At 41.2% G+C, this 12,433-nt stretch overlaps 1 protein-coding gene across 2 annotated transcripts in view; it reads left to right on the top strand.

Moving 5' to 3' along the window:
- The first annotated feature begins 11,010 nt into the window (after positions 1–11,010).
- The window catches only part of LOC130695291 (putative protein kinase C delta type homolog), a 40,391-nt gene continuing 38,968 nt past the window's right edge, over positions 11,011–12,433 (top strand). The window contains exons 1-2 of one of the 2 annotated variants that reach the window (XM_059494921.1): positions 11,011–11,106; positions 11,763–11,880. In XM_059494921.1, the coding sequence (XP_059350904.1) occupies positions 11,029–11,106; positions 11,763–11,880 (196 nt within the window). In that variant the 5' untranslated portion in view covers positions 11,011–11,028. The remainder of the gene's footprint in view (positions 11,107–11,762; positions 11,881–12,433) is intronic. The other variant, XM_059494920.1, reaches the window with a different exon arrangement.

Raw genomic sequence — 12,433 nt, 5'->3', positions numbered from 1 at the left:
TATTTTGTTTGTCTTCTATAATCTGTTTCATCACCCACCCTTTACCCTTTAAAGTTTATCCTTGAAACTAAACGACACGTGTAGTACAGCGCGCCTAAATATTTCTTTGTCTATCTCCTTATTGAAATTGTTTCTTCTTTGCATGTTATTCATATTTAAAAAGTTAACTTCGTCAAGTTAATCGTTTACGCAGGGAAAAATTCTATTATTTTACGAAATAAACAGACGATCATTTTCGTTTATCTAAGATTTTCAAGTTTAATCGAGGGCAGCTTATGGATGGCGGATGCTGTAAGACTTTTCGTAGTTTCTCATAGCACTCAGCATTTCCTTGAATCTTCCTGTGGCATCCATTAAGATTTCCTTTTAAAACCCGACGTTCAAAATCCCCATTCTTAAACCTGACATGTGTCGAGCTCACCGATCACCAAGCGAAACGTGAGTGTTAATATTCTAAACTGTTTACTATACGATTTTGGTTAGAAACCAAAGCAGATTGATGGCTCCTTATTTGATGGCTGACCTGCTTTACATTTTTCAAGACCTTACTGTCTATTCTTAGTAAAAAAAAAAAAAAAACCTTGTGGATCAAACAAGAAACACGTAACCTAGAAAAACAGCTGCAACAACGACATACGTGTTTAGTCCATAATTGTCTTATGGACTACAGATGCAGCCATGAATTAACAATGTAACACTCCGTTATGCAACGAATTTCGTGCATTTGATCCAGAAGTTTGTAAATTCCGAGGATTTCAGAAGGCCTTTGATCGACGGTTAAATTCGTACTGAATGTTTGAAGGCCAGCCCAGATTATAATCCTTGACGTAGCATCAGTTTAAGATATGTTTACAAAGAGAAAAAGGATGATAAAAAAAAATTCAGAACGTCAAATCTCGACGTTCCATTGAAAAATGGAAGCCAAAAGAAAGAATTTCGGAGGCTTATTAATCGCCTAACTTGCAAAACCTTCGTGTTTTTTCTCATGGTTTATTCTTTGCTTGTTTATTTAGATCCCATAACAAACTAAAGAAATGGTGCGGTCGGCTAATGTTTAACGCAGACTTAAAATTGTTGTTCTTTTTCGGCTGCTTTCACCGTTCCACATCTTTGACTCAGAGAACAGCCATTAGCCTGAGATGTTGACATTTTTTCCCGCCTAAACAGGATGCAAATGACTGATGACTCATCAGCATTGCCTGGCATTGGACGTCACACGAGAAGGAAAACTCGAAGGTACCTGCTTTCACCACCACTTTCCCTAGTTCCGGCTTGCATCCGTTTAGCTAAAGACAATCCCAATGTTAAACGGGGACATTCGTCCACAGAGGTAGACGTTCTTTTGTTTGGCCTCGACCATATCTCTAGAAAACAAAAGACTAACGTCCAATTTTTGTGATGGCGTACAGGTTGCATCACAGGGAAGGGGTAGAACCCTCGTCCAATAGCAGTCAAGGTTACATCACAGCTGATTGCTTTAGAAACGTTTCGAGTTCTCAGTGGCGATCTCGTCCTAGTTTGATGTTGGCGCGCATCGGCGTCAGGTGTGTCCAGTTCGTCGTTCTAACCCAAGTGATTTCGAATACATTGTTACTGCTTTTTTTTCAATTTCATCGACATCAACAAGATGTTCTCCCAAGTGATTTAACAATTTCTGTGAACAAAACTGTTTGCTAGTCGCTGTCGACCTCCTGTCGTCCATTTTTTTCCGCACCTCGTGGGTCTGTGTGTGTGTGTGTACTATTTGCACTACTGCTGGCTATTTTATATTTTCGTTCTTGACGTTGGTGATAAGACAGTTGGGGAATTCTAATCTCGACTTGTGTTTATCTCGTTTTCAATCACTTTTGGACTGGTTCGCAGTGGGTCGCGGCCATTAGAAAACTACGGGAGGTATGTGCCTCATCGATGCATACTTTGAATAAGTGTTAACGACAGGAAGGAGGAGAACATTCCAGCCATCCGTGATCCCGATATCAAACTTTTTGGCGGATCCTAGTTGGATGTTTCGTTGGTGACGGCCTTTGCCAGTTCCTTCGAGGCACCAGTGTGTCTCAATATTGTCTGCTGGTAGGTGCCCGTTGAACGCCGGCTCGTGTTCCAGTCTATCGCAAGTTACTTGTGCTGTCGGTGCTTCTTAGCCATCCGTGCGTAATTGGGCTAAAACTCTGGCCGAGAGAATCCGCCTCCGTCGTCCTCTGCTGAGCCATTCCGGTAAGTTCTTTGATACGCTTCGTTTCGGCCATAGTTTTTATTCATGCAGCGTCGGCAATGCATCGCGTACAAGTCAACGTTCATCTAATTTGCTCAGTATAGAAAAAAAAAGGGATGAATTGGGTTACGAATAAAATGGATGTTGTTTTTCCCGTTAAATGCTACTTGTAAAGTGGACTTTGTTGAAACGCTACCGGTAAACTTCTTAGATTTGAAATACGTAGGGACTTGAAAGAAACGACAATACGTAAATCATTTTATGTGGTGTGTGACGTGCAATATCGGGTCTTCATTGGACAAGTGCAGAAACAGCCCCATCGTTAAGAGATAAGTCTTAAAAAAAACATTGACGTTGGATGAACCCTTCTTTTTTCCCGCCTTTTTAAATGTATCCGGAAGGGCGTTGTTACGTAGAATGATGAACTACCCCGTTAGATATTTCCTCCTTTTTTTTTTTTTAAAGACTTGACAAAATCGCACACAAATGATACGAATGCCATTTCGCGGGGAATGTCGTAAATCTCTTAACGCTTCGAATAATCTGATCGAAGCCAAACATGAAACAAAGAGGGCGCCGTCTTAACGATATTATAACGCGAATAGCTTTTCTTCGGTGGGATGGGGTGTTGAATCTAATTATTAGACTCGCCCACGCCAACATGCACAGAGGAATACATTTTTTGTTGTTGTCTTTTTTAAAGGGCTGTGAAAGAAGAAGCAAAAAAAAAAAAAATTTCCGCAAATGACACATGTGAACTATATATAGAGGAAATGGCAGAGGGCTCATCCATCTCTCAGCGGTGTCTATATGCCTGCGCCGGATATACGATCGCTAGACGGGAAATAATGGCCGGGCCGCACGAGGGGCGTGTGCATACGGCCCGATTTATCAAACTATACCATTTTTTCTTATTTTTTAGTTGAAAGAGGGGGGCGGGATGCTGCTGCAGTCTGTGTTTATAATAAAGGCGGTAGGCGATGAATTGGACACTGATTCTCTCGGGTTTTCCAACCTGTCCCCGATATGGATTGGCTCCATTGGTGTTACAAAGGCGTTGGTGTGTGTGCGTAGTTCTCGATGGAATTCCATAGAACAATTGAAAGTCGCGTACTCTGGATGTGTTTTTGTTGGACCAGGATGTACGTGATTGATATTTGAGTCACGTGCCAAAATATTTTGGGTAACTCCCTTTTCTGCGGGATGACGATATCGGTCGGGGAGGGTAGGAGGTCTTAGTGGCTCCGAAGCCAAAAGAAAACGGATGTAAGGAACTGTAAGGTCATAGAGTTTGCTAAATCGATATGTCTATTCTGTACACACATTTCTGTGTGTGTGTGTGTGATTGGGTTGCCGTTTCGCTTTTAAACAGGACGTATCTATGGCTCGGGTTTCCTTTTAATAAAAATGCGAAATTCATCTGCGAAACGTTTTTTGTAAAAATCCCTGAACCAAATTTTGAGAAGGGAATGGTTGTCATTTTTTTTTTTTTTTTTTTTTTTTTTTTTTTTAAACAATGGGTCTTTAAAAAATGAGTTTATTTTTATGACTCGCGCTGTGTAATCGACTACGGTGAATCCCCCATTTTCTTTTGACAATTGTTATTTTCCCTTTTTTTTTTAAACGGTGTCGGTCAACACAAGGTTGCAACGAGTTAGGATTGGAACGAGAGCAATTGTTTTGTTTACGAGGGCGAGCGAAATCAAGTCAGACAAGGTTCGATTAAACGACCATTTTCTGTGATGGACAAACGACCCCGTTACGAAGTGCGTTGTCTTAACGCACATCCAATTCTCGTCAGCCCCTTTCAAGGTTTTTCTGTTTTGCTTTGCGACCGTGGTTGTAACTTGACGACTTTTACTCGCCATTTACTGCTGGCATTGTGACATAAGTGGGCGAGGATGGGAAATCGGGTTGTGACGTCGAAAGAGTTACGAACGGGCGTGTCTGATGCAATGCCGCCGAAATGCACTGCTTTAGAAAAAGTACAAAACGAACAATGTTTTATTGCTCACGTTTATCAGGCGGTGCACGCAAAACAGTTGAAACCACATCAGCACATTCCATCGAGGGTATTCCATGTGTCCCTTTTTTTAATCGCAGTGAATTTTAATGCTTCTCAACGGTGCCGTTTGATATTCCGTTCGACCTTGGTGTTAGAATAGGTCAAGATTGAACACCACCCACGAAACCCCCTCGCTAACTCGTTTTGATTGCGCGTCTTAGCCAAAAACTGTTGTTTTTTTACCGTAAAAAAGTAGGCCAAACGCGAGCACAAGACCATAACAAAACACACAAGTTATGGAGCTGCTTATTCAATGGGGTAAAGAAAAACAAAACAAACTAACTGGATGTTAATGGACCGAAGCGAAAGGGGGAGGGGGAATAATTGCTGGGCAAACAGTAAAACCACTGGAAATTGCGGAGAAAGTGTCGGTACGTTTTTGTTGTTGCGTCACACCGGATGTATAGACAATAAATAATTTTTTTTGCGACCGTGGGCGTTTATGGAACACCGAATATCCCGAAAATCTTAACTCGTATGGCGCGCGATCAGAAAAACGGGCCGTCTTTGTGTAACCTTTTTATTATTATTATCATTATTTGCTGATAACCTAATTTACCGCGAACGTTGATACATCTTTTCCTCATAATAAGTAAAGGCCTTTATATTTAATGGCCTTCATCATATTTTTTTTTTTTTTTTATTTCTACGCAGTTTCGTGTTATGTTGACGATGCTTTGTACTAATGTAATCTATAATGGATCGTTCACGGACTGCTCGCACGTTTTCTATTAGTGTATTCCCTTCTTTTTCTTTTTCTTTCTTAAGGCCGGCATAAAAGAGTGCGGATATAGCTGGGCAGAACTTTGCACTGATTACCGTGTGTTGGGTTGAAGAAGAAGAAGAAAAAAAGAAAACTTTTCCGTTAGATTTCAACTATTGAGGGTGGGGGGGGGGGGGAGCCCTAATCGACAAGTTGTGTGGGCCTACATGCCTGGCGAAAGGAATAACATTGAATGCATCTTACGTGCCTTTCAACTCTATCCATTAATGGGCACAGAAAGTTCTAGCGGGTCATTGATGTGTAACAAAAGGCCGGTTATACGTATTCACCGATTCCATTGCGAAGCTGCTTTTTTTTTTTCGTCTTTACGGTTTTCTTATTTACTCGAATGTTTTACGATCATTTTTTCTTTTCTTTTTTCCCCCCTATATTTGGATTTTTATCGGAAAGTTTTGGGCCGGATACGCCGTTTCACGATGACTCTGCCACTTTTGGCGGGTCCTTTCTGTCGTTAGGATATCGAATTCACGTCAAATCAGAGTGTGGGCAATCATATTCCGATCATAAAGATTTTATTATTAGTCATCAATTTTGCGCTTCCCTTCGAATTGTGCTCGCCTCTTGCGCGTGTTGCGGCATCAATCGACGTGTTCGAGCGCTGCATTAAATTCTAGACCTAGACTACACGTCTATTCCGCATCTTAACTAATGCAAAGGTCTTGCGCTGATAAATATATAAACAAACAAAAACTTGGCTCAGCGATCGCTCCTGTCCAGATGTACCGCCGATCGAGTATATGGAGCAGTCCGCAGTTCCGGCCAGCATTTCGTCTCTTTTGTTGTTGCCCTCCGAAAAAAGGAAAAATGTATACGTCACGATGTCTTGCGTGATGGCCTTCAAGCTTGATGGAGTGCTGACCACAGAGGAAGCAAGTGTAGGCGTAACGTCTGTCGTTGATGCGAATCGCACATCCAACTCGTACAATTTTTTTTTTTTTTTTTTTTTTTTTTTTTTCATTTTAAGGGAGAGTGGGTGGGGGATCTACGTTACTATCACGTATTACTGGTGAATCGCGATCAAGATGAAAATGATTTCCGTCTTATTTTTTTTTTTGTTTGTTTTTGTTTGGCTTCTTCTGAGCTCATTACGACGGCGGGCAATAATTGCAAATAGCTATCGCTACTTACAAAAAAAAAGAAATGTCGATTGCCGAGGAGCGCAATAATATATATATATTTTTTTATGTTACCCGCTAATAGACAATCGGTTGTGTGGATGGTTTCTTCACCGAGAACTAACAAGGCGTCGGTAAACGAGTTTTACTGGCGCCGTACGATAGATGTCGCCATCGTCTTTCACGGCGGCAGCCATTGTAGACATTAAATAGGGATGCGCTCCTAATCGCAACGCATTTCGCGCGCTAATGAGTGGATATTGTAACAATCAGCGGTGCGTAACGCAGAACGCGTTTGGCTAGGGAGCGTGTGCGCTGATGTTGTAATGCTGTCGCTTTCGGCTTTTTGCTCACATCAAACGCAATCGAATGCGGGGCGTCCATATGAAACTTGGATGCCAACCGGGGGAAACAAAAGAAGGGGGAAGCTTTGTAACAAAGACAAAAATGACTGAGACGTGCTCTTCTACAGCGTGAGATATGAAGGATAGTAATCTGAAAAGAAGTGGGGAAACACGAGCAAAGAAAGAAAGAAAGGAAGGGAAAAACAGTAGCATGTTCACTCGCATTTCTTCTCTTATTTGATTTATTCGTTCTGCAATGGCAGCAGATTTACGACGTAATAGTCTAGACTCGAATGAATAAAAAGACAACTTGCACGTTTTTTTTTTTTTTTTTTTTTTTTTTTTTAAGTAACATTTCGTTTCGTTTTTGTTTTGTTTTTCGTGAAAGAAAATTGTGGTTGGTCGTGTCTGTGTGCGTGTTTTTTTTAATGGTGGCGCACGTCTATGCGCTACCGAATATAGAAGAAAATGTTGGTTCGCGAAAGAGATAGACATGTTGTTATGTATACATCTACGAGGCAATTTGACCGCTGGATGCTCAGTTGTATATACAAACTGGAACATGAAATTCCTGTCTTTTTTTTTTTTTTTTTTTTTTTTTTGGATTGCCTCTTTTATATATATTTATATACGTTCCGGACAGGCATCCAGCCCTCTTATACTGACACTGTGGACGATGGAATTTGTTGTACTTGCCGTCCCTATTTTTTATTTATTTATTTATTTATTTTTTTTTTTCGTGCGTCAATGCTAGTCGCCCCTGGTGAAGGGCCTTTTTTTTTATGTACATCTAGGAGCGTTTTTGAGGTTGTTTGTCCAGGATAAAAAGGACAGCCGCATATAGCAAGCGAACATTCTTGAAAATGAAACGCACTTGACAATTTTTAAAGGTTGGATGATAATAAAAACAAACAAACAAAGCGAGATTTTTTTTTTTTTTTTTTTGAGAAGTTTGAAACGCGCTACTCCGCTTAAATCGACACGTTACATTCCGATTGCAGTCGTCTTACATACGAGCGGTTTTGAATCGTCTACCGCTTCGGCTGCGATGACAACGGCTCTCTACGCAAATCATGGTCACATCGCCGTTGGCTGTTTGAAGTTGTTTTTTTTAACGATTGTCTTTAACTGAATTTAGCCGGCGATATGAATGGATGTTGTAGGGGCGGATAAAACTCGAGTGTGTAAACATGGTAAAAAAAAAAAAAAAAAAAAAAAAAGATGGCGAAACAAGGATTCGTTTGGCCTGTTTAACTTTCTTATTTAAAAAAAAAATCAAAATGCTGCGGACAAGCGTATCCTGGCCGATATTTTTTAGACGATATAGCGAACGCGGTAGCAATTCAAAAGTTTTTTTTTTTTTTTTTTTTTTTTGGTGGGGGGTGGTGGAGGCATCCATCCGTTCGATGCAATAAAAAAAACCTACTGCTGCGCCTCTTTAGCCGAAGCGTCTAGTCGGCTTACTTTTCCCCGAAAGTTGAACGAAAAGCAAAAATTCAAATTCCTCTTTGCACGACGACCTTATACAATTTCCTCCTCCTTCAGCGATCGATTTTTTTTTTCCCTTTCCCTTCTCTTTCTCCCTGCCGTTCTATCAAAAAATCGCATTATCTTTATAGGACGACGTGCGATAGCCAAACTGTCAGTGTGGGCGTACAGATGATTGAACTGTTTAGATATCATTGGCTGCTGCCGTCTTCCTCTCGACGAACGTTACAGAATTTCATCGTAAGCGATTCAATTCCCCTACATTCAATTGATCGCCATTTTTTTTTTTTTTTTTTTTGTGCGGCGAAATTTCAATGTAATTACGTAGTAAATCATGCGTTAGCTTCCGGCATTCTCGTGTAGCGCGTCGAGAATAAAAAAGGAAAGAAAACAAAATTCAAAAAACAGCTTTTTGATGTTGAAATTGTGAGTGCCGGGGCCGCACGCTGCGGATGGCACATAGTGTTAGCCGCGTGATTTATTCATTGTTGTCAGTGCGAGAGAGGCCTCGTAACGAGATCAGGCGGATCGCTTTGCCGAAATGGGCATGCCATTGGCGCTTCGTTGTGCAACGATTTGCGTTGGATTCGCACTAAGACATTTTGACGATGCGTCCTTTTAAAGGATATTGTACGGCTAGTAGGACGTCATTTATATCCCACAGAGACATGGCTGGAAAAAGGAAAAGGTTCAAAGAGGACATTGCGGTGATTGCAGTCCTTAAGACTCGATGACCTCCCCCACCACCCCCTCCCAAACATCAATCGCGATGGAATTAAATTTCCAAGAAAGAAAAGTGTCCGTAGTTATGTTTTTATTTTTGCACCGTTGCTTAGCGTTTCCTGTGGCCGGATGGACGGCAGAAAAATAATCCAACGAAGCGAATCTGACTAGGCAACACTGTCAGAAAAAAAAAAAAAGGCGAATCTCAGATAGCCTTTGACGGGTATTCGTTTAATTCTAGTTGATGTCCCAAGTCGGATAAACAGATTACAGAGTTTTTAGCGAGTCCGTTGGCAAACTGGGGATCGATTCCTCCTGAGAAAACTGCGGATAGCATCGGCGTTTGCGAACTTGCTTAGAAAAATAAATGTGGCCTTCAGCTGCTGGAAAAGGGCGTCCATTTATCATGCGGACTGGGGGGGGGGAGGTACGGGGGGGGGGTGAAACGTTAAAGTGAAACTGTACAGGAGACTTTCGTTGAAAAGCAGCGCGCTGTCCAACTCTCGATGTGCCGGGCCGCGGCAACATTCGCCTCACGTTCCGCGTTAATGGCAAAGAGATACGCCGTAATGACATGGCACTGCGACTTGAAGGATTGGCTGTTTTTTTTTTTTTATTATTATTGGATCCCAGTTGTGCGGGCGCTGAGGACGTCTGTGAAAATGGAGGAAAGAATCAAATTGAGTTTGGAAGTGAGCAAACTTCGATCCTTTTTTTTTTTTTTTTTTTTTATAAACGATTCAAAGAAGAAGAAAAAAAAACTGAGCAAAAACGCGTTGCCTGTTAGCAACTGGAGGAGAAGCTGCTGAGCTTTGAAGTCTTTTTTTTTTTGTTTTGTTTTATATTAGGCCTCTATAATAATATGTGCAATAACATCTCTGGACGAAAAATGATATGGGGAGGAAGGGAGGGGGGGGCGTGGAATTCGAAGCTCATAGCAAAATTGGGTATGGCTGTGAGATCTTGTCCCGGGGATCAAACCACTATATCCTAGAGCGGTAAAAATATAGAAGACGTCCATCCGATTCACGCCATTATTTTTTTTTTTTTCTCGTGTAACTGCACTTTACGATCGACTACCTTATTCTGCTATATTAGACATTGAGGACACATCGTGATCAATGCGATTATTTCGAATAAAAATGTGTCCAATTTATGTAACTCGATCTGTAAATGGCGCAAAGGATCTTGAATTAACTTGCACTAACTTAGGGTGGGATAGTTGATCCAGATCGTCTAACATGGGAAATCTTGTGCAATTCATTGGAAGGGCGGAGGTGGACGTTGATAATATTTATCATTGCTTGTTTTTGTTTGTTTTTTTTTCTGGGAGGGGGAGGTGGAATTCTAGACCCTTATCGAACCGCGTGATTATCAAAATTGTTAATCCGACGATGCGTTTCACCAATCTTGAAATTGTTCCATAATGTGAAAGGCTTTTTTTTTATTTTATTTTATTTGTCTTTATCTAGATAAGTAAATTCACCCGTCATTACGACGTCCGGTATGAAAACACATAACATGGCTTACGAGTTCGTTTACAGTTCGTATTTCCCTCGTTGCTCCGATTACGCGTGCAAACAGTTGCGATTCATCGTAGGCGTATAACCTTTAACGCCCCACATTTTCCCGCGTGATTTCCGTTAAAATAAAAATAAAAAAAATACATTACAACGATCATGATTATGAAGAACGCCACACACGGAGTACACGGGTGTGTCGCATTATGCAAAGTACCATTCAAATCCATGCCAACATGTGTATTGCCTCTACGCGCAGACTGTATAAACGGAGAGTGTGTCTCTCTCTCTCTCTCTCTCTCTCTCTGTGTGTGTGTGTGTGTGTGTGTGTCAACAAAAAGAAAACAAATACTCGTTCGAAGACATCGAGTGGGGGAGAGAGACGACGTCTTTCTGCGCAAGACAATCCGTCCGTCTGTGCTGCTGCACATCTTTATAGGGAGAAGGGGGGGGGGGGAGGGTATGATGATAAAAGGCCCGTGCCATCAGCACTCCAGTCGAGCCGGTGGTATCGAGCAGGACGGCATCATTTTTTTTTTTTTTTTTGTCTTTCTTGCATCTTTTGATCGTTGACGTTTCCTCCCTTTTCGCGTGTCGCTGTGTCGAGTGTTTTTGTTTTGTTTGTTTGTTTTTGTTTGCGCTGAAATCGAACACGGGGAGAGCCATGTCGTAAAAAGCGTTTGGTTATTTGCATTTCGGCCAGTTTTTTTTTTTTTTTTCGCCTTCGTTTTTATTCACAAAAATCGAGTTGCAATTGAGATCACGTTTGTGGATGGAATGGAAGACAAGGCGCCGTTGACTCCCATTTTAACTCCGTCTTCGGAAGCGTCCAATTTCGACATTGGCTCCATTCAAGTATGCCGCTTCTTATTTGTTCCATCCTTCACCGCATCCGACCGTTGACATAGTTTTACATGAACGTACCATTTTAGTTTTTTTTTTTTTCTCGGGTGCTTATCACGTTGTAGCAGTTGCGACCGACGACGCTATTTAAAAAAAAAAAAAAAAAAAAAAAAAAAGAAATTTTAAAGACGGATGTTTAATTTTGCGGATGATTGATGCGCGCTTTTCTTTCACGTGAAATGATCAAGTGGTTGAAGAGTTCTAGGATTATTCGTTGTGTATCGCACGTAACAGACGCTTTCCCCCTTTTTTTTTTTTTTTTGTTTGTTTCATTGGAGTGGAAAGAGAAGGAGGATTAATTAATAATCCGCTAAAAAGGGGGGGGGGGGGGGGGAACTCTTTGCCTCATTTGTCTGCACATCGGGCACTTGGTTTACTTCGTTAGCAGCCAACCGGACCCACGGACCCACGTTCGCATATTTGATCTGCATTTATTATTATTTTTTTTTTTATTTGTTTTGTTTTTTAAAGAAAAGAAGAACATTTCAAAGGGTTCATCCCGATCGTTTTGCATTTCAAAGAGCTCGTTACACACATATATAATGGATCGATATTCAAGACACTATTTGATTTAGAGAGTTTCATTCATTTCTTTCTTATCGTTTCAGATTGGGAAAATGCCCGAATTTGTTCGCGTCAAGCTGATGCAGGTGGATTTCGGCGCTCAGTCGCCCGCCCGCGATCCTTACTGTGCAGTCTCCATCAAAGAAGCCATAGCAGATGCTGGTAAGTTGCCATTCCCAACAAATAAAATCAAGATGAATCTCGTTATCCGCGTTCGCTTTTGTGCGCACCTTTCGCTAAAGTGCGCCCTTGTAAAATGCGCGCAAAACTTAAAAGCAATCGGCAGCTCTGACTGTAACCTATTCACTTTAGTTATTTTTTTTTCCCCCTCTCGTTTTAGAAGAACAATGGGTAGGGCGTTTAGAAAAATGGGATTCAAGTACGAGAATATTGCATTATCTTTTGGTAGGAAAAGGGGGGGGGGAACGGTAACTTGTTTGGCGCTCCGCTCTTCTGTGATTTGTTTCACATTTTCCAGCGAACTACTTGTTATCTCACTCTTTCACTTCTCACTCCTTTTACCCACCTCGCTTATTATTCAAATTGATTTTTTTTTTTCGTTGAAAATAAAATGGGAAGGGGGGGAGGGGGAGCAGCATTTAGCCCGGCCTGTTTTTGTTTTTTTCTTCTTTTTTTTTAAGAAAAAGTATTTGAAACTTTTGTTTTGTACTGAACGCTAAAAATGAAAATCCATTTGTTTTAAGTGACATCCATC

Source organism: Daphnia carinata, chromosome 4, assembly GCF_022539665.2.
Source record: "Daphnia carinata strain CSIRO-1 chromosome 4, CSIRO_AGI_Dcar_HiC_V3, whole genome shotgun sequence".
In the NCBI taxonomy this organism is placed as follows: domain Eukaryota; kingdom Metazoa; phylum Arthropoda; class Branchiopoda; order Diplostraca; family Daphniidae; genus Daphnia; species Daphnia carinata.
Note: the sequence above shows the minus strand (reverse complement) of the source record. Positions and strands in the feature narration are given on the sequence as shown.